Source organism: Neoarius graeffei, chromosome 16, assembly GCF_027579695.1.
Source record: "Neoarius graeffei isolate fNeoGra1 chromosome 16, fNeoGra1.pri, whole genome shotgun sequence".
Classification (NCBI taxonomy): domain Eukaryota; kingdom Metazoa; phylum Chordata; class Actinopteri; order Siluriformes; family Ariidae; genus Neoarius; species Neoarius graeffei.
Genome location: NC_083584.1, coordinates 31,046,030 through 31,065,924, shown reverse-complemented (window position 1 = coordinate 31,065,924; position 19,895 = coordinate 31,046,030). Strand labels below are relative to the sequence as shown.

General features: G+C 41.1%; 1 protein-coding gene across 2 annotated transcripts in view; it reads right to left on the bottom strand.

Annotated features, from left to right (window-relative positions):
* galnt12 (UDP-N-acetyl-alpha-D-galactosamine:polypeptide N-acetylgalactosaminyltransferase 12) overlaps window positions 1-19,895 on the bottom strand; it is a 61,996-nt gene that overhangs the window by 29,727 nt on the left and 12,374 nt on the right. For both annotated transcript variants that reach the window (XR_009656796.1, XM_060942774.1), the window contains exons 2-6: window positions 18,576-18,745; window positions 18,152-18,341; window positions 16,937-17,122; window positions 15,118-15,235; window positions 1,672-1,848 (exon numbers count right to left, since the gene is read on the bottom strand). Coding sequence is in view for 1 of the 2 variants with exons in the window: in XM_060942774.1 (XP_060798757.1) it covers window positions 1,672-1,848; window positions 15,118-15,235; window positions 16,937-17,122; window positions 18,152-18,341; window positions 18,576-18,745 (841 nt within the window). In the remaining variant the exon portion in view is untranslated. The remainder of the gene's footprint in view (window positions 1-1,671; window positions 1,849-15,117; window positions 15,236-16,936; window positions 17,123-18,151; window positions 18,342-18,575; window positions 18,746-19,895) is intronic.

Genomic DNA, 19,895 nt, shown 5'->3' with positions numbered 1-19,895 from the left:
TATAACAAGGCCTTTCGCCAAGCTTCGAGAAACTCGTCCAAAAATTGTGAGAGGAGTTGATGTCAGAAGGCGAGCACATCTTCATGAAATTGTGACACTACAAGGTTGTTAATCAAGGGCCGCAACTCTGGTAAAATGCGACCGAATTGAACAAAATAACAATATGCGTACTACCGACACATAACAGTGTATTTTGCCAAGTTTGGTGAAATTCCTCCACAAATTGTAAGAGGAGTTGATTTCAGAAGGAAAACACACTCATGAAATTGTCAAATTATAATTTTGTTAATCAAGGGCTGTAACTCTGGTAAAATGTGACCCAATTTAACGAAATTATAATATGCGTATTAACGATGTATAACAAAGAATCCTACCAAGTTTCGTGAAATTCCTCCAAAAATTGTAAGAGGAGTTGATTTCAGAAGGAAAACACACTCATGAAATTGTCAAATTATAATTTTGTTAATCAAGGGCTGTAACTCTGGTAAAATGTGACCCAATTTAACGAAATTATAATATGCGTATTAACGATGTATAACAAAGAATCCTGCCAAGTTTCGTGAAATTCCTCCAAAAATTGTGAGAGGAGTTGATTTCAGGAGGTGAGCACCCTTCCCGGGATGGATGGACGGAAATCGACACGACATAATCCCCCATCGGGCCTTTCGGCCAGCGGGGGATAAAAAGTATATTGTTCTGCATTCAATTCTGAATGCAATGAGAGCAGTTTCGAACAATTTGGATTGAATTTTCACCTGATATGTCTTACACTGGTTGTACGGTAACGTGGATCCAGAGCCCATGCCAAGAACACTCGGTGTAAAGCGGGACAATTCACCCCAGATGGGACCCCAAACCTTCATATGGCACTATGCACACATACACACACCAAGGGGCAATTTAGAATAGCCAATCCAGCTATCTGCTAATTTTTGGACTGTGGGAGGAAACCAGAGAACCTGGAGCAGCAAACATGCAAAAGTCTCCCCAGACTGTAACCAGAGTTCAGGATCAAACCAGAGACCCTGGAGCTGTAGCACGTAGAGCATACTACCATCACACCTCACAGCTATAACATAGGTGAAAATAGGAACGAACTAAACAATGTAATCGCTGGCAAATAGTAGTGGTGCTGTTATACGAAAAGAAACCATTTTTGTATTCTTTTCATGAGCCCTACCCCAATTATTTTCACATAACAGCACAGTCCATCATGATGTTGTTTTTCTTATTTACTGGCTTTATCAATTTTTCCTGGCACAACATCCCATGTGAGGAGAAAGAGGAGAGTGCTCATCTTTCTCTAAGCACAGATAGACTCTGACACTCCTCAATGGCAAATGAAAGACATACACACTGCCAGACAGATGCCACTTCTCACCTTTGTCATCGTACACTGAGCTCAGAGAATGTCACCTCAGAACTGCAGAGAACTCACTGCTGACTGTCACTCAATATGTTCACAGCTTGTGTGAATGTGCGTGTGGCTAAGCCAAGCATCTGTATCTTATTTCTCCGAGACCTTGTAATCAATCAGGGTCTGTTTACGTTGCTGTTGGGCCGTCATTTAGAGGACTCCAATGTGATAAATGGGCTTGGGGAAACTGGGAGGAAACAAAGGGATGTCAAATCACAATACATATATGTTAACAGCAAGGACAGCGAGCGTACCAGGCGAGCGTGAGGGTTGCGGTGGTAATACAGCTCCTTGTAGTTGTCCATCCAGACCTCTGCTGCCCGCACGCTGTTGGCCAGAGCTTTGTTCCGCGAATAGGGAGCCTTTTTAGGGAAGACGTGGCCCACATGGGAACAGGGATGAATTTCTAAACTCCCTCCACACTGCCAGATCTGGAAAAAGCAACACCACAAAGAGGAAATTAGACTCACAAACAATGCAACCGAGGCTCATTCTGGAATTTACCACTGGCGATGAATAAAGCGCTGTTATCTCATCATGCAATGAGAACACCTGTGTCTGATGCCTGCCAAAGACCGATTATGTAAAAGATTTTTTTTTAAAGATGAAAAAGATAATGAGACCTGATTTAACTTAATTATAGATAAGTAAATAATCCAAGTTCATTTGTGCAAGTCAGAGAGTACTGTGCAAAAGTCTTAGGCACATGCAAAGAAATGCTGTAAAGCAAAGATGCCTTCAAAAATTTCTATAGACCCCTTCGCAGTAAACGTCATTCATACGTAAGCGGAAATTGCGCGTGCAGCCTGGACTCAAAAAAGACTCAGCGATGCCTAGTTGTTGTGTTGTCGGGTGTCAGAATCGTAGCAGTGATGGGGTTAAAATGTTCAGAATTCCAGCAGGATCTCGCCCATTCCAAAAAAATCGCCGACGTCTATGACTACAAGCCATGAAACGTGTAGACTGGGATGAAAGCACCATCAAAAATGCGCGGGTTTGCAGCGCCCACTTCATCACAGGTAAGATCAGGCTATTTATTAAATCTTTCTTTTTTTATTCTTTCTAGTCTTCGTTTATTGATGTAGCAAAATACTTTGGTAACGTTTGTCTGATTAGCTGGGTCATAGTTACACAATGTAATGAATATTGTTAGCATGTTAACTTAGCTTTGCATGCAATTTTGTTTGTAGGAGAGCTCTCGCTTGACTCAAGCAGTCCAGGTTTTGTGCCATCATTATTTGTGTATGCCAAAAATCACAATTTTAAAGCAAGGATGGAAAGGTAAAATTGTGTGCCTTCACTCTAAATGCCAACTTATGTTGACTGCTCTAACCTAGCTCCCGCCCCGTTCAGTTTCATTTCTGCTCTCTGCCTCTCGCTTTTTACGCAGCTCTGATTTCTCTTAGCTGCACTCTTTACACTATCATTCCTTTCATGCCATTACCTCCTGCAAATTGCTGTTTAGTGTTGGTATTTGCTGTTGTAGCTAAAGCCACATTGCCATCACATCACTGGCATAATTTGATTAAAACAAAATGAATATGAATGGCCCATTGTTAATCAAGTTGTACATGCCCGCACATAACAATCATATGCGTCTAAAGACTTGAAGGCACGAAGTTTTTCGTGGGTGTACACTGAAGTCTTGTCAATAAGGTACGAGTATATATCTGGCCATTGTATACCAGGGAACTTACTAACATCGTCCGTCCACTCTTTAATTAAATACGGATCCGGTAGACGATGTCCACTTGTTAGAGTTAACTTATTTATGTAGCATTCTCGATCTTGTAACGACAATTGTTTTGCATAATCTGACAGCTCATAATGCCGGTCTATGGGCAGCGCCATTGTTTCTGATGCATTTTTGTTTGGGTGTTCCTTTCCACCAATAAAGACATCCTGTAAAATTTTTTGACCATATTCAAAAGTCTAATGGTGGCACCATGAGGTTCATTTTTTGCCCAAAAACGCTTATTTTATGTTTTCGCGTAAGGTTTAAATCACAATGTTGGACTCCATTTATTGATTTCTTGTGACCCAGAGATCATGTTAAGAACATTTGCAAGGGACTGAGAAGCATTAATGTGATTCATAATACATTTGTATTTTTAAAAGTAGTTGAACAATGATTCGGTGAACAGCTAAAACAAACTGTGCTTGATAATATATTTAGAATATGTACTAAAAACGTGTATCTAAGATATTTGGTATACTCTATAAGGTGCCATAATGTTTCATGAAAAGTGATCGAAATTTTGTCATAAAAGTCATAAAATAGCAGCTTTTTCCATAACTTTGAGCTCCTGGTGCCACCATTAAACTTTTGAATTTTGTCAAAATATTTCACCCAGTGTGTTTTCTTACCAAAAGGAACATAAAAACAAAAATGCATCATGATCGGAGGAACTTTTCATTTTTAGGGGGCAACTGATGCACCCTAATATATACAGTACCTGTTAAAAGTTTGGACACTTTTTTTTAAATTTCTATTAATTAAAAGAGACTTTGTATCTTAAAGTAAAGTAATGATGGACTCTCATTTCTCTTTACTTAGCTAAGCGGTTTTTGACATAATATGGATTACTACAGTTGTGAAATGGGGCTATTTACTGTATTTTTATTATATACTATTTATTGTTTGATCATTGCAAATGCTTTAAGATGGCAAAAATGTCCACTAATTAACTTTTGACGAGGCACACCTTTTAATTGAAAAGCATTCCAGGTGACTACCTCATGAAGGTGGTTAGTCTATCTGATGCATTGGCACGTGCATCAGATAGACTTTCGGGCACGCTTCAGACAGGGTGCACGCCAAGCGGACTCAAGCGCGCACCATAAACGACTCGCACCTGCACAGGATTAAGGCGCAAACAGCGCGCCGATATAAAAACTGAAAACACACTCACTTTGCAAAGTATTGAGCTGCATTGCTGACACATTACTGAGCCTTATTTCTTTGTTTGGTTTCCTGATCCCTGATTTCCTCTTTCTTGTCTTTGATTCTGCCAAGTCTACGATGGCCTGTTTGCGCTTCGCTCGACCTATTGCCCGTTTCACCGTTTTACGATTTTGCCTGCCGTTCTGGATTGTTTACCTGTCTTCACTTGTATCAATAAATACACCTTCTGCACTTACATCCGTCTCCCAGCCATCTCTGACAGAAAACTTCGCACTCCCTGACAAAGAGAACGCACATTCACCTGTTCATAAGTCACGTTCAGGAACAAACGAATGTTAATGGCACTAAAACAGCCACCGTCAAATGGTGCGGTTGGAGTGTTGGACTCGACTCGAATTTTTTTAATGACTTTGACTTGACTCGGACTTGAACGCTGGGGACTCGAGACTGGACTCGGACTCAAGATTTAGTGACTCGACTACAACACTGTTTCCAAGACATTATTTAAGAATTCTGTAACATTTCTTTTGATCCCATTTTGTTTGGTGCGCTACCCTCCACCCTACTGATACCCAAATATTAGGCTGACTTCATTGCATTTGCCACTCTATTAGCTAGGAGATTAATTTTACTGAGATGGAAATCTTCTGCTCCACCAACAGTCTTTCACTGGTTCAGAGACCTTTTGTCCTTTTCTCAGCTAGAGAAGATGAGGGCTACGTTGCATGGATCCACCACAAAATTTTACAGGATATGGAACCCTCTTCTTGAATTTCTGGAATCAATCCAGTTCCCCTCTGCTACTTTATAATCCACTTCATACACTACCATTCAAAAGTTTGGGGTCACCCAGACAATTTTGTGTTTTCCATGAAAAGTCACACTTTTATTTACCACCATAAGTTGTAAAATGAATAGAAAATATAGTCAAGACATTGTTCTGGCCATTTTGAGCATTTAATCGACCCCACAAATGTGATGCTCCAGAAACTCAATCTGCTCAAAGGAAGGTCAGTTTTATAGCTTCTCTAAAGAGCTCAACTGTTTTCAGCTGTGCTAACATGATTGTACAAGGGTTTTCTAATCATCCATTAGCCTTCTGAGGCAATGAGCAAACACATTGTACCATTAGAACAGTGGAGTGAGAGTTGCTGGAAATGGGCCTCTATACACCTATGGAGATATTGCACCAAAAACCAGACATTTGCAGCTAGAATAGTCATTTACCACATTAGCAATGTATAGAGTGGATTTCTGATTAGTTTAAAGTGATCTTCATTGAAAAGAACAGTGCTTTTCTTTCAAAAATAAGGACATTTCAAAGTGACCCCAAACTTTTGAACGGTAGTGTATATCTATATATTTGTCATCTGCATAGAGGGGTCGACCGATAGTCAGCCTGGCCGATATATCGGGCCGATATTCTGCATTTTTAGGGTTATCGGTATCGGCCATAATTTCCACCGATATGCCGATAACATGCCTTTTTGCAGCCATTTCGTTCCTAACGCGACCGTCACTGCACGTCCTTTCCTGCACTCGCCTCTCTGAGTTCAAGAACACGGTCCCGCCCACCACAACATCTGATTTGTTTGGCACAAGAGATATAGCCAATCGACACGTGTAGCTAAACGCTGTGAACTGTTTCAAGGCGGCCGTATGGGCACTTGGGCAGAAGCGGCACAAGGGATACAGCCAATCAACACGCGTAGCTAAACGCTGTGAACTGTTTCAAGGCGGCCGTATGGGCACTCGGGCAGAAGCAGACCCCACTTCAAGGTAAGGACACGCTGCTTTTGCCGCAATAAGTCACAAACACACAAGTTGCAAAAGCACAACATCATTATATGTTTACATTCTTCATCTACTACTCGTTAAAATTGTCCATTTGCATCTGTGTAGCCAGGCAAACTTAGCTTACAGAAGGAAGCACTCGAATTAGCCTACAACCAACTAGTCTCGCTGAAACTACATGTAATGCTTCCTTCACTACAATATAATCCTCCTAAATTGGGAATATTAGGCTTGGGCATTAAAAGCATTAGAATGTAGATGGTTACTTGTTGTTACATAATAGGGAGTGATAGCCTACTTTATGTTTGATTTTACTTTTTAAAAAATGCTGCAGGCAGCTCCCTACACTTGATTTGTTATTTAAACACTACTTGAAGTTGTTAAGTCTTACTTAGTTCTTAGTGTAAAAGAATCCAGAGTGTATTTTCATTTATTTTCCACTGAAAATGGTGAGCTGTAATATAGTAGGGAGTGATTTATTTTTTTATTGGTGAATAATTATATTCTTATTATTTTATTTCTCATTTTATTCTAACTAATGTTTGACTTTATTGTACAAATGCTGCTGGCATCTCCCTGCACAAAATTTCATGTTCAATTTTACAATTAAACATACATTTCATGGATATGAAGGTCTGTGTCAGTGTGTGCTATGTTTAATTTCATGTGAATTATAATGTTTACATTTATCGGTTACACATATCGGTTATCGGCATCCCAATTCCATAATAATCAGTATCGGTCCTGAAAAAAACATATCGGTCGATCCCTACTGCATAGTTTGAGTATTGTACACTAGTGTAGATAACACTGTACCTCCTTTCTACCTCCATTGGAAGCACACCTTCTTTTATGTAGGCCATAATATTATTCACAAAGGCCCCTTTTAAATAATTTTATTTATTATTAGTTTTTGTTTGTTTGCTGTTTTGTCATGTGTATCTAATTTGTAGTCTGTATTACATTTGTCGGTGTGTACGGTATGTATATCCAAGTTTAACATGAGTGTACTTCTTGAAAGCCGGCCTAAGTCAGTGTTTAGAAGTTCATGGTTTTTTTTTTTTTACTGCCGCCTTTGCCCAGGTATTAACGTTTTGTTTGTATGATCATATGTGCACAATTGGGCAGCACGGTGGTGTAGTGGTTAGCGCTGTCGCCTCACAGCAAGAAGGTCCTGGGTTCGAGCCCTATGGCCAGCGAGGGCCTTTCTGTGCGGAGTTTGCATGTTCTCCCCGTGTCCGCGTGGGTTTCCTCCGGGTGCTCCGGTTTCCCCCACAGTCCAAAGACATGCAGGTTAGGTTAACTGGTGACTCTAAATTGACCGTAGGTGTGAATGTGAGTGTGAATGGTTGTCTGTGTCTATGTGTCAGCCCTGTGATGACCTGGCGACTTGTCCAGGGTGTACCCCGCCTTTCACCCGTAGTCAGCTGGGATAGCCTCCAGCTTGCCTGCGACCCTGTAGAACAGGATAAAGCGGCTACAGATAATGAGATGAGATGTGCACAATTTTTTTTTACTGTGTACTGTCAGTTCTAATATTGATAAACCAATAAAAAGAGTTGGCAAAAATTTAAAAAAAAATCTGTAACATTTTTGGATATTTAATCATAAACGTTTGACCGTCAATCAATAAATAAAACAGATACAACTTAACATTTTTTTTTCTTAAACATTTATGAAACTTTTGTGTGTAGAACCTCTCACATACTCGAAATTCAGTGTAATGTAAATAATACTTTTACCATTAACTAATTTCAGCAATCAAATTAACTTGTCAAGAAAATATGAAAGTATCATGATATGGCCAAAAAAACCAAAACTTTATGGTCAAATGCATGTGGACACATGACTTTCACACCCACGTGAGCCTTTTGAAAACTGTTGCCACAAAGTTTGAAGCACACAGTTAGCTAGAATATCTTTGTATGTGGTAGTGTTATGATTTCCAATTTAACAGGCCAAAACATGTTCCAGCATAATAACATTTCCTTGTGTGCAAAGCGAGGGCCATGAAGACATGGTTTGTCATAGTTGAAGAACTGGAACGACTTACACAGAGCCCTGACCTCATCCTGGAACCCCGACTGTGCACCACACCTTCTTGTCCAACATTAGTGCCCGACCTCCCTTTTGCTTTTGTTGCTGAATAGGCAAATCACCTCAAAGTGCTAGTCTTACGAAAATGACATCACCCCTGGAAATTATACCTTATAAAATGAGACATGTTAAATAGTTTAGTGTCTAAATTGTATTTTAATATGAGACCGGGAACATGTGGGCGGCACGGTGGTGTAGTGGTTAGCGCTGTCGCCTCACAGCAAGAAGGTCCGGGTTCGAGCCCCGTGGCCGGCAAGGGCCTTTCTGTGCGGAGTTTGCATGTTCTACCCGTGTCCGTGTGGGTTTCCTCCGGGTGCTCCGGTTTCCCCCCACAGTCCAAAGACATGCAGGTTAGGTTAACTGGCGACTCTAAGGTGGTGTTTACATTAGACCGTATCAGCGGATCATCAGATTAACGTTTTTAAAACAATTCGCGTGCACACAGCAACGCCAATACACGATTCGCGTGCACACAGCAACGCCAATACACGGATACGCTGATCACATGACTAATTAGACGGCACGTCACATGATCCCAGTGCATATCGGGCATGCGCAAGTCACTCACCACTTGCAAGTGGAAGGATGGCAAGCGAACACCTTCTCCAGCAGATAAACACACCTGGCTGTGATGTTCATGTTCTCACTGAGTTTAAGTGCCTGAAGGAGGTTGAAATGTGTAAATAAACCTCAGTGCGGCTCAGCGCTTCCTCCTGCGCTCCAAATCACTCCGCCCTGAACAGCGAGTGCCCTCTGGAGGGTGCGCACTCCGGCCCTGCGCAGCTCACAGAGCGCGTGAGTGAAGCGCACGAGCAGTGATTCGGGACTGAGCCGCTGTGTGAGAGATCCCAACGCCAGCGAATCAGGAAGGTGGATGTCACAGTGACGTTGTCCAATGACGACGTCAGCTAGAGCTCAGCACTGCGTTTCCTCGTTCCTCAATGTTTACACAGCACCGGATCAGATACGAACTGGGTTGAATACGTGGGCCCTGGCGGATTCAAGTTGTTCCGCCTGTGGAGTCGTTTCCCGGCGTTTTAATGTGCACGGACAGTGCATCCGCGACGAAAACGAGACGGATACGGTCTAATGTAAACACCACCTAAATTGACCGTAGGTGTGAATGTGAGTGTGAATGGTTGTCTGTGTCTATGTGTCAGCCCTGTGATGACCTGGCAACTTGTCCAGGGTGTACCCCGCCTTTCGCCCGTAGTCAGCTGGGATAGGCTCCAGCTTGCCTGCGACCCTGTAGAACAGGATAAAGCGGCTACAGATAATGAGATGAGACCGGGAACATGTTCTATTTAGCTGGTAAAGTTTGGATCTTTGAGTCCGCCATTACACGAATGCGTTCCTGGTACATTATTGTTAATTCAAAGGAAATGGCGTCATATGAGAAATGCTTGAAAGTTCGCAGCATTTCTGGCTTTGTCTGCTTTGCAAAGTGTAGCATGTTTTTAACTTTTTTTTTTTTTAATTCCAAAACAAAATTAAAACCAAAGCATGCCTCCTAAGAGGTGTGTCGTTTAAGGCTGTTCAAGTGTAGCTGATAAAAAAAAAGCAGAAGTTTGATTCATTATAGCCCAAAGTCGGCAGGACGCTTACAGAATGAATGGGTTTGATTTGTATGGACAAAGAGAGGTAACTTCAAGCTGACAGAATGGCTTGGCGTCTGCTCCATACATTCTGAAACGGATACATTTGTGAGGTAAAGTCACATAGAAGGATCTGAGTGATGCCTGGTACGCAGAGCAGTTCCTACGATCTGGAAACAAAAGTCAGAAGCGCTGTCCTAAAGAGCTCACCGCCGCACAGCAAGTGTCAAGCTTGTGTTAGGCGCTTACTTTCACTTTCAGCGCTGGAGCCAGCAGAAGTGGGTGACGTGTTGTGCCATATGCATTGTGTGCAGCGAGCGCACAGTAGCCAGGAATTTGTTAGGGCTCACCTCCAAAACTAAGCTACTCATAAAACTACAACCTTTTCTGGTTCTAACAGTACCAATTAGGACTATGTAGACACTTTCTATTTTGTGCTACGTTAGGTAGAGGTGGTGGGGGATCAGCGCGCAATTACCGTCATTGATTTTTACTAAAATCACTGTATAAAAGATTTTTACAACTCCACTCTCTCATACAAGTACTTTTGCAACTCTCACTCCAGACTTTACAAAACACCCATTGTCATCAAGTCCACCTCTTTCCTCTAATTTACAGTGTGATAACTGCAGAACTCTGAAATCAGATAAGAAAGCTCTGCGGGCCAAAATTAAAAGGTCAGAACGTAAAGTAAAACAAAAGGAAACACAAATACAAGTCAAGCCGACCAACTGGGTGAATACATTTGAAACTATGGTTGATTCTCCAATAACTGTTTCAGCATGGACATATACTGGATTTATTTCTTTACTTGTCCCTATTTTTTATTTCCTTTATTTAATCTGACTTCAAATCCATTGCATTCCAAAGAATGTAATGGATCTGGTGTGCCTAAAGGCCCAGCCTCACAATACTGATAACGATAGCTATAAATATAAATAAATCGGTCCCCTGCAGTTTATGTGCTTGATGGTCACACCAGATCGATAACGATACCTATAGCCCAGGCCTGCGTTTATCGGTATCGGCGAGATTGCTCCTGGAGCAATTTTTCCAGGCCTGGACCTGATCCGATAAACATCTGACGTTGTCTGAGCACATGCTATTTTTCCTGAACATCTTTGTACATCCTTGTTGCACCAATAGACGAGAAGCTGATTATAGAAGTGTCAAAGAATCCCAGGCTTTATGGCAAAAAGCACAAGCTGTACAAAGATACAGCCAAAAAGGAAGATGTATAGAAGATCACTGGCAGTAGAGTGGGTATGATTGGTAAGTGTGTGTGGTAAAGTGTGTTGCTGTGCGAAATTAAAAGCGAGATTTTAGAGCGTGCAGCCATACACACTACACACACTTTACCACAAATGCTATCTGTGAATCATGTAATAAAGATTTTGTAGCGCAAGGTCTCATGTCTGATACACTTTCCTATGTGCCCACTGCCAAATAATATATTTTTTAAATTACCTAAATTAGGTGAAACATAAAACTTGTCACCTTACTCACACCTGAGTCAGAGCGCTGAGCCATTCACAAAAGAATATTCACATGGTAACGGCATGATAATTACTTTCACGCTTTCGGTTTCGATTGGTTTCTCTTTCGCGGTGGGAACGCCCACCGTAAACAGGATAAAATGTCCGTTATAGTTTAGGTTACCTGTTTGTGCCAAAGGTTCATTTATTAACACGCTCAAAGCAAAACACAGGCATGTGTCTTAGGTACGTACGGTGTATAGTTGCGTCTGTGATGCCACTGACTGTCCGAGTGGCTCTGTTCCATGCGAGAGCGCCAGGAGTCTGAGATTAGCAGTCATCTCTGTGCTGCAGGATTTCATGCATCCAGATTCTCCTTTTCTTCTTCTTTCGGCTTTGGCTTCTGTGCAAAATGAGCAACAAAAGCAGCTCTTCCTCGCTACCACAGTCAGCCATCGTGTGCTGCTGAGTGCACTGGGTGTGCACACAAACACCATACAACTGCTACGGTTTCCCACGAAAACCAACAACCGATAGTTGGGATTATAGTTATGGTGTGACTGCTCCAGACTGGAACTAAATTCTGGTATAGGTATAGTCATAGTTACAGGTATCGGTGTTGTGGGACCGGGGCATAAAACAGCACTCAATATTCCCTACTATAAGCACCTAAAATAAAATTATTAAAATTATAAAACAATATAATTACTAATATTATGACACTTGTGTACCATCCCCTTGTAGCTTTCGTCGTCTTTTTCAAAAGAATCAGTATCAAGAACGCACGCCATTGCAGAGAATATTATAGAGTCAATGTGGACAGAAAAGAAGGCAGTGGCACATATGACGTCACACATGCAGCACCGCTGACCTATAGATCGCTGCGATCTAATGGCGGACAAGCTTTTAGTGATTTTTGGAACAGAATTCAGATGCAGAAAGTTTTTTTGTCTAACCAATTTTTTTATTTATCGGTGAACTTTGCAACCTATTTGAGCGCATCACACAGAAAACCCGGGATATTATGAAGTCATTTTCGTAAGACTTGCACTTTAACCGTGTTTCGAAATCCAGGGTAGAGCCTTCCTAGAAGGGTGGAGGCTGTTACAGCAGTAAAGAAGGAACCAACTCCATATTAACACTAGTGCTGTCAAAAATGTCGCGTTATTAACACGTTAACTTGACTCAATTTTAACGGCGATAATTTTTTTATCGCGAGATTAACGCTCTGTGACATGATGTAGGTTTTTCATAAGCTTTTGAAACTGCCAGGAACTTGGAACAGAGACTTTGCTTAGAAAACCGATAGCAGCTAGACTGTAATGCCCCGCACAGCCAGAGTCCTCTGCCCTCCTCCCCCAAAGAACCAGCGCGGGCAGGGCGCGCTAGTAGAGATGGGATTTATGGCTCTTTGATGGGATCCGCATCTTTGTGATCCGTTCTTTGAAAAGAGCCGTTCAAAAGACTGGCTCATTTGGCTCTTTTTAAATATTTATTCAGTTTTAAGAAGACAGCGTCTAAAGAGCCAGATCCCTCTGAACTGTAAACTCAATGCTATCCCAGAAATCCTTCCTGTAATATGCAAATTTGGCCGCCTCTGATTGGACAGCGCGACGCATCAACAGGCAGAAAGTGTAAAAGTACAAAATGTGTTAAGTGAGCTGAAACAGTAAAGATCAGATTCAATGCAATATTTATCAACGAACAACTTAAACTTAATATGTGTACTTTATATTATAATCAAGCATGTCAAGCCTACCGTCACTGTGTAACCTATCTCTCTGATTAGAGTTGTAGACTAACTCAAACAGTAGATCATTTCACTCATGGTTCTCTTGCTAGCCCCGCGCTCGGCTTAGGTTTCACTTTGCAGTGGCTGTGTCAAGACGTGTTATGTTTTGCAATAAAAAAAATATTGGTACAAAGCAAGCCCATTCACTTTTTTATGCTGATAAGAGAATTACAATGGTCTTTTATGTGACAAAAATGTGCGATTAAATTGCGATTAATCGCGAGTTAACTATGACTGTCGCGACTTTAATCTCTTGACAGCACTAATTAACACTAATGGTTTTGGAATGGGATAATCAGCAAGCACAGATGGTTGTGATGGGCGGGTGTCCACATACTTTTGGCTATACAGTGCATCATGTGATAATTGTATATAAAATATATCAGCTAATCAGCTACTTGTAAATGTAACACGTGAATTAGTCACTGTTATAATCGCATAATGGTTCATGGATTGCTCAAATCCTCAGTGTATCATGGCGGTCTGTCATGATCTTGAGATCATACTGGCAGAGAGCTTTATTACAAATTACGCAAGTGTGGTGATGTACTGGCAGCACATACAGTACTTCCAAAAAGACAAGTGCACCACACACCACTCCAGCACGCTGAGTAACACACACACCCCAATTTCACCTTACTTTGAAAATAACAGAGTACTTTTCTTGCACTGAGCTGCTGACTCCCGTGTCTGTTTCCAGTTCCACTCTCAAAGAGCTTACAGGAAGTTACACAGGTAATGTAAGCCTCATCTTTGATGATTTCCATATCCCGTATGTTGTTACAGATGCACCATTTGAAAAAATATATTTGTTTGGATTTCCTGAAACAGACTTGATCCAAATGGAAAGACAGTGATGTCCTTATTCTTGGGTTTCACGTGACGTCACATCCGCCTCGTTAGTTACTCAAAACTTGAGCTGGTGGTCGACCAAAGCTCAGCTGACAAAGCATTTGTACGGAGAAGGTGCATTGCTCGCGTGAAAAATGCCTTACACTTGCGTCGTTTTAGGTTGTTCGAATCGATCACACCTTGAAACTGATAAGTTTCTTCAGGGTTCCTCGTGAACTAATAAAAAAGGGTGAACGAACACAGGATTTCACAAAAAGACATCAAGAAAGGTGGCTTTTGAACCTCGCACTGAAATCGAAGGGAGTCGAGTCGAAGCGTGCTCGAGTTTGCAGTGATCACTTGGTGAAAAGTTTGTATCTCTCTCTCAGCTACGTCCTTAGTGTTTTCCAAGTACTTTTCTTGCTATGCGTTGTTATTTTACAGTACTTTTTTTTTTTTAAGTCACGAAGCGCTAAAGTCCCCAGCTGTTTCTTTGTTTACTTCTCACAAAGTCCATATGCATGAAGGTCGCGACCAAATTCTTCCCCAGCTGTACAGTTACAATGCGCCGTGATCACTTCTCCGTCTTGTTTAACTAAGATCCAGGTCTTTAAAGGGCTTTCTGATGATCTTTGTGAATGATTTACCTGAGAGATAAGAGCCAACACAAGTGAGAATCAAGCGAACTGTTGTTTGTTTACACTTTAATTTGCAGCGCTTCGTTGTAAAGACGTGAACGAAAAGCTTTAAAAAAAACTTACACGGGCAAAACCAATCCAGGATTCATTCGGCAGCGACTTGATAGCGAGGTCCTTTACCCAGGCACATACAAAAAAGTTGTAAGCCTCCATACTCTTCCACGCTTTCATCTGTTTTGCAGTGTATAAGGACGTCTGCAACACCAGATAGTTCGAGGTGACGGGGAACTCGACTGAAGGGTAGTTTTCGAGATCGTATGACAAATCCTTCTTTCCCAGACTGTCGGGGTCGATTCCATTGCACACAGCAATCTTCTGAATAGATCTAAAGCCAGCAGTGGCCTCTAGATTACGAGCGTACTCTGATAAGTTATCGCTAGTTGTTTGCACTATGGCACTCATTTTGGTTTGCTAGACCACCAGCTGTTTTACCGGAAGTGAAATCGCTAAGAAAAGTCACGTGACTGAAACCCAAGAATATATATATATATTTATTTTAAATCACAAACTCACTCTAAATGAGAACTCCAGGTTCTCTCCTCCCCACACCTCCATCCCTGTGTCATATGTCCCCAGGTAGTGAAAGTACTTCTTGCTGACTGCAAACAGGCCCCCAGCCATGGTCGGAGATCTAAAACAAAGTAGAAAAACATTAAATTACTTATCTATCTGTGAGGCTGTTCATCTTCATGGATTCTTGTGCTAATTAATGTCCATATTGTAGTTCTGTTTAGAGAGGAAGAAAAACGAAACACAACCATTATTAGATATTTTATTCAAAATATTCACTGTCAGTTAGGCAAATTTCACTTCTTAATATAGTGATCACAGTCTGCAGAAAGGTGTTTTGTCTATTTGAACAAATGCAGAGAAAGGGATGGTAACATTTACATTACACTTATATAGCAAGAAAGCACTGTTTACACTATGGCACCAAATATCCGTATCTGTATCCTGATTTCTGGCTTAAACCAGAAGTGTCTTTCTTTCTCTCTTTCCTTCCCTCTCTCCTGAATTACATATGACCCCATCATTATCTCCCTGGAAACACTGGAAAATACTGGGAAAAACACAGAGGTGGATTTGCCAGCTCTGTCAGTATGGTCTGTGAATTCTGGCTCGGACTTGAAAGCATAACTATTCATAGAAGAAGAAGAAGAAACCTTTATGTGTCACATGCATACTTCAATTCATCCTCTGCATTTAACCCATCTGAAGCAATGAACACACGTGCACACACACACACCCAGAGCAGTGGGCAGCCACACTACAGCGCCCAGGGAGCAGTCAGGGGTTCGGTACCTCGCTCAAGGGCATTTCAGCCCAAGGCCGCCCCACGTTAACCTAACCTACGTGTCTTTGGACTGTGGGGGAAACCGGAGCACCCGGAGATAAACCCACGCGGACACGGGGAGAACATCCAAACTCCACACAGAAAGGCCCTCGCTGGCCACTGGGTTCGAACCCAGAACCTTCTTGCTGTGAGGCGACAGTGCTAACCACTACACCACCGTGCCGCCCATATTCATATGCATCAGACTGTTTTTAATCCAACTAATGCAAGGAATATTTTTTTTTCTACCTGGTTCTATCACATGGATTCATGATAGAATGCCCTCTTCATTCTGTGACTTTTTATTGCACATTCCAGCACATACTGTACAGCTTGGTCATTTAAACAATCCATTGCACCTACTCTCTAAATATATTCATTATTTTCAAACTGTATATTTAATCTTTCTTCATATTTTTATTCTATTTAGATGCTTACTTTTGTCTCTTTACTTAAATGTTTTATTTTCGTTGTTCATGCACCAAACACCAAAGCAAATTCCTTATATGTGAGAATGTACTTGGCAATAAACTTGATTCTGATTCCATTTCCCAAAATATAAATAACTATTTGATACCACGACAACCCTGACCAGGTCGTTACTAAGGATGAATAAATGGTCATCGTTTGTCCCACAAGTTTCATATCTGATCAACTGCCCTTCAGTTATTTCTTCTTATTTTATATTTTTGACAAAACAATATAGCCATGCAAATTATTTTTACATGACTTGTTTTACTTGAACACATGTAGACTGTGCTCATTTAATTAAAATAATCATCATCAAACTTCCACCTTCTCTAAATAACTGTGAGGACATCTAGGCTTGAAGCCAAAATAAAACATCACACTTAGCATAACTAGGCAAACAGAGCTTCTTTATAACTTGTTAGTCTGGTGTCAAAAAAAAGTGACTATATCACTTTATTTACCAATATTCTCTTAATCTTTTGACTAGATATTAACCCTGTGTTAACAGCGGTCTACAGAGTTATGCACCTGATGACATCAGTAGGAGAGTGTCTGCGTTTCTGCTCATTTTCAGGAACAGCGTGCCATGTGAATACCAGGCGCCAATCAAAGCCACCAATCTGAGGTTCTCCTGGGTTGCCCATATACTGGAAGGTGTTCCAGTCAATCACATCTATTACAGGACAGACGACAGCACTGGGTTCCTCCTTTATTCTGCACAACAGAGAGACAGGGACATGAATGTTAGCTGGATGGATGGACGGACGGACAGACAGATGGTTCGTCAGTTGGTTGGACAGATGGACAGAATGATAAATGAGTAAAAGAATGAACAGATGAATAAACATTTTGTTAATTTGGTTGAATGTATGGATCTTTACATGTATATTGGTTAGGGATGGATGGATGGATGGATGGATGGATGGATGGATGGATGGATGGATGGATGGATGGATGGATGGATGGATGGATGGATGGATGGATGGATGGATGGATGGATGGATGGATGGATGGATGGATGGATAAACATTTCGTTATTTGGTTGAATGTATGGACCTTTACATATATTGGTTAGTATTGGATGGATGGATGGATGGATGGATGGATGGATGGATGGATGGATGGATGGATGGATGGATGGATGGATGAACATTTCACTGTTTGGTTGAACATATGGATCTTTACATGTATATTGGTTATGGATGGATGGATGGATGGATGGATGGATGGATGGATGGATGGACAGAATGCTAAATGGATGAAAGAATGGATAGATGAATAAACATTTTGTTAATTGGTTGAATGTATGGACCTTTACATGTATATTGGTTAGTATTGGATGGATGGATGGATGGATGGATGGATGGATGGATGGATGGATGGATGGATGGATGGATGGATGGATGGATGGATGGACATTTCACTGTTTGGTTGAACATATGGATCTTTACATGTATATTGGTTAGAATTGGATGGATGGATGGACAGAATGCTAAATGGATGAAAGAATGGATAGATGAATAAATATTTCGTTATTTGGTTGAATGTATGGATCTTTACATGTATATTGGTTAGTATTGGATGGATGGATGGATGGATGGATGGATGGATGGATGGACAGAATGTTAAATGGATGAAAGAATGGACAGATGAATAAACATTTCACTGTTTGGTTGAACATATGGATTTTTACATGCATACTGGTTATGTATGTATGGATGGATGGATGGATGGATGTCTTACCTGTGTAGAAGAGGCTCCAGCCATCCCTCATGACACTCACAGTGACAGTCCAGGAAAGTCAGCACATCACCTGTGGCTATGGAGGCGCCCAGCAGCCGAGCTCGGACAAGCCCCTCTCTCTTCCTTGCTCGGATCAGACGTACTTTCCTCAGGTCAGCTATGTAGCTCTCCAGTGGCTGCTTCAAATGCTCTAAAGGAGAAATAGAAGAATTATCACAAGAACACCAAGTACCCCTGTTTCAAAACTTCCCAAGTGTGATCCTAAACTCAATGGGATCTAATAAGCATGTTGATAAAAACTAATCAAAAAACAGCTGGTCAAGAAACAATGCCAGTTTTCCAGGTTCCAGAAATAAACATTGGTGATGGCATTTACTGTACATAACGGTTTAGCTGAAGCCTCAGTGTAGATGCTCCTCCATACCTCTGTCACTGTAGTCATCCACAAGGATGACCTCTCTCAGTAGAATATCAGGTGAGGTTTCCAGCACACTGTGCACTGTGCGCAGTAAAGTCGACCAGGCCTCATTGTAGAAGGCAATCACTACTGATGTGGAGGGCAAGTGCCGGTAGTCATACTTCAGGGTTTTGCATCTGGGGATAGAAATTTGGAAGATGCAAACATGGAGACAGAGATTATCACTAATTTTTGCAAATACAAGACTTTTTGATATTATTTCTAATCTGGAAAATGTGTCAATATTGTTATAAAAACAACCTTTTTTTTTTTAGACTTAGAGTTTATAATTGCTATAACAAATTATGCAATTTATAAAAAAGTTCTTAAAATTTCTAGGTTTTGTCCCACCCTGCCTCACAATGATGTATGATATTATTATTACAATTGTGTCATATCATGTTAATGACAAATTATAGATAGAACAAAATGCTATAAATAATGTCACAACTTGCATTTGACAATATATCGATTATTCCAGAAAACAAATACTAAGATGAATGCAAGTTAGCTAATAGCCACGACAATGCAAGGACACTGGGTGGGCTACAACAGCAACAAGTCCAAAAGCCAGGGTCTGTCATGGTATGGGGTTGTGTCAGTGCCCTAAGTAAAGGCAACTTACACTTCTGTGATGGCAGCATTAATGCAGAAAAGTACACTGAGATTTTGAAGCAACATATTCTGCCTTCAGGACGACATCTTTTCCCAGGATATTTCAACAAGACAATGCAAAACCACATTCTGCACACATTACAAAGGCATGACTGAGGAAGAAGTGGGTGCCTGTCTCCTCTGTCCCAAATACAGAATGTGTGGTGAATTTTGAAATGAAAAACATAACAACGAACCCGTACTATTACACACCTTAATTAAAACCTGTGTGCAGGAAGAATGGGACAAAATAACACCTGAAACACTTAATCACTTGGAGTCTCCAGTCCACAAAACATCTTTTAAGTGTTGTGAGAAGGAATGGCAACATTATAAAGTGGTAAATGCTTTACCGTCCCAACTTTTTTTTTTTAAATGTGTTGTATGTCTGTGAAGATTCTCAATCGTCCAGGTCATAATAAACTGTGGGTGGTAGAAATGGGCAACTGGACTTGCTTGAAGATTCTTGAAAACGTTTCACCTCTCGTCCAAAAGGCTTCCTCAGTTCTGTCTGACTAATAGGGAGTATCAGATATTTATCTTCTCCTGGATCAGAATCAGAATTCTGATGACCAGCTCATCTAAGGTGTCATTGAGGCATCATGTTGGTGTGGGTCACTGGAGGCTGGGTGT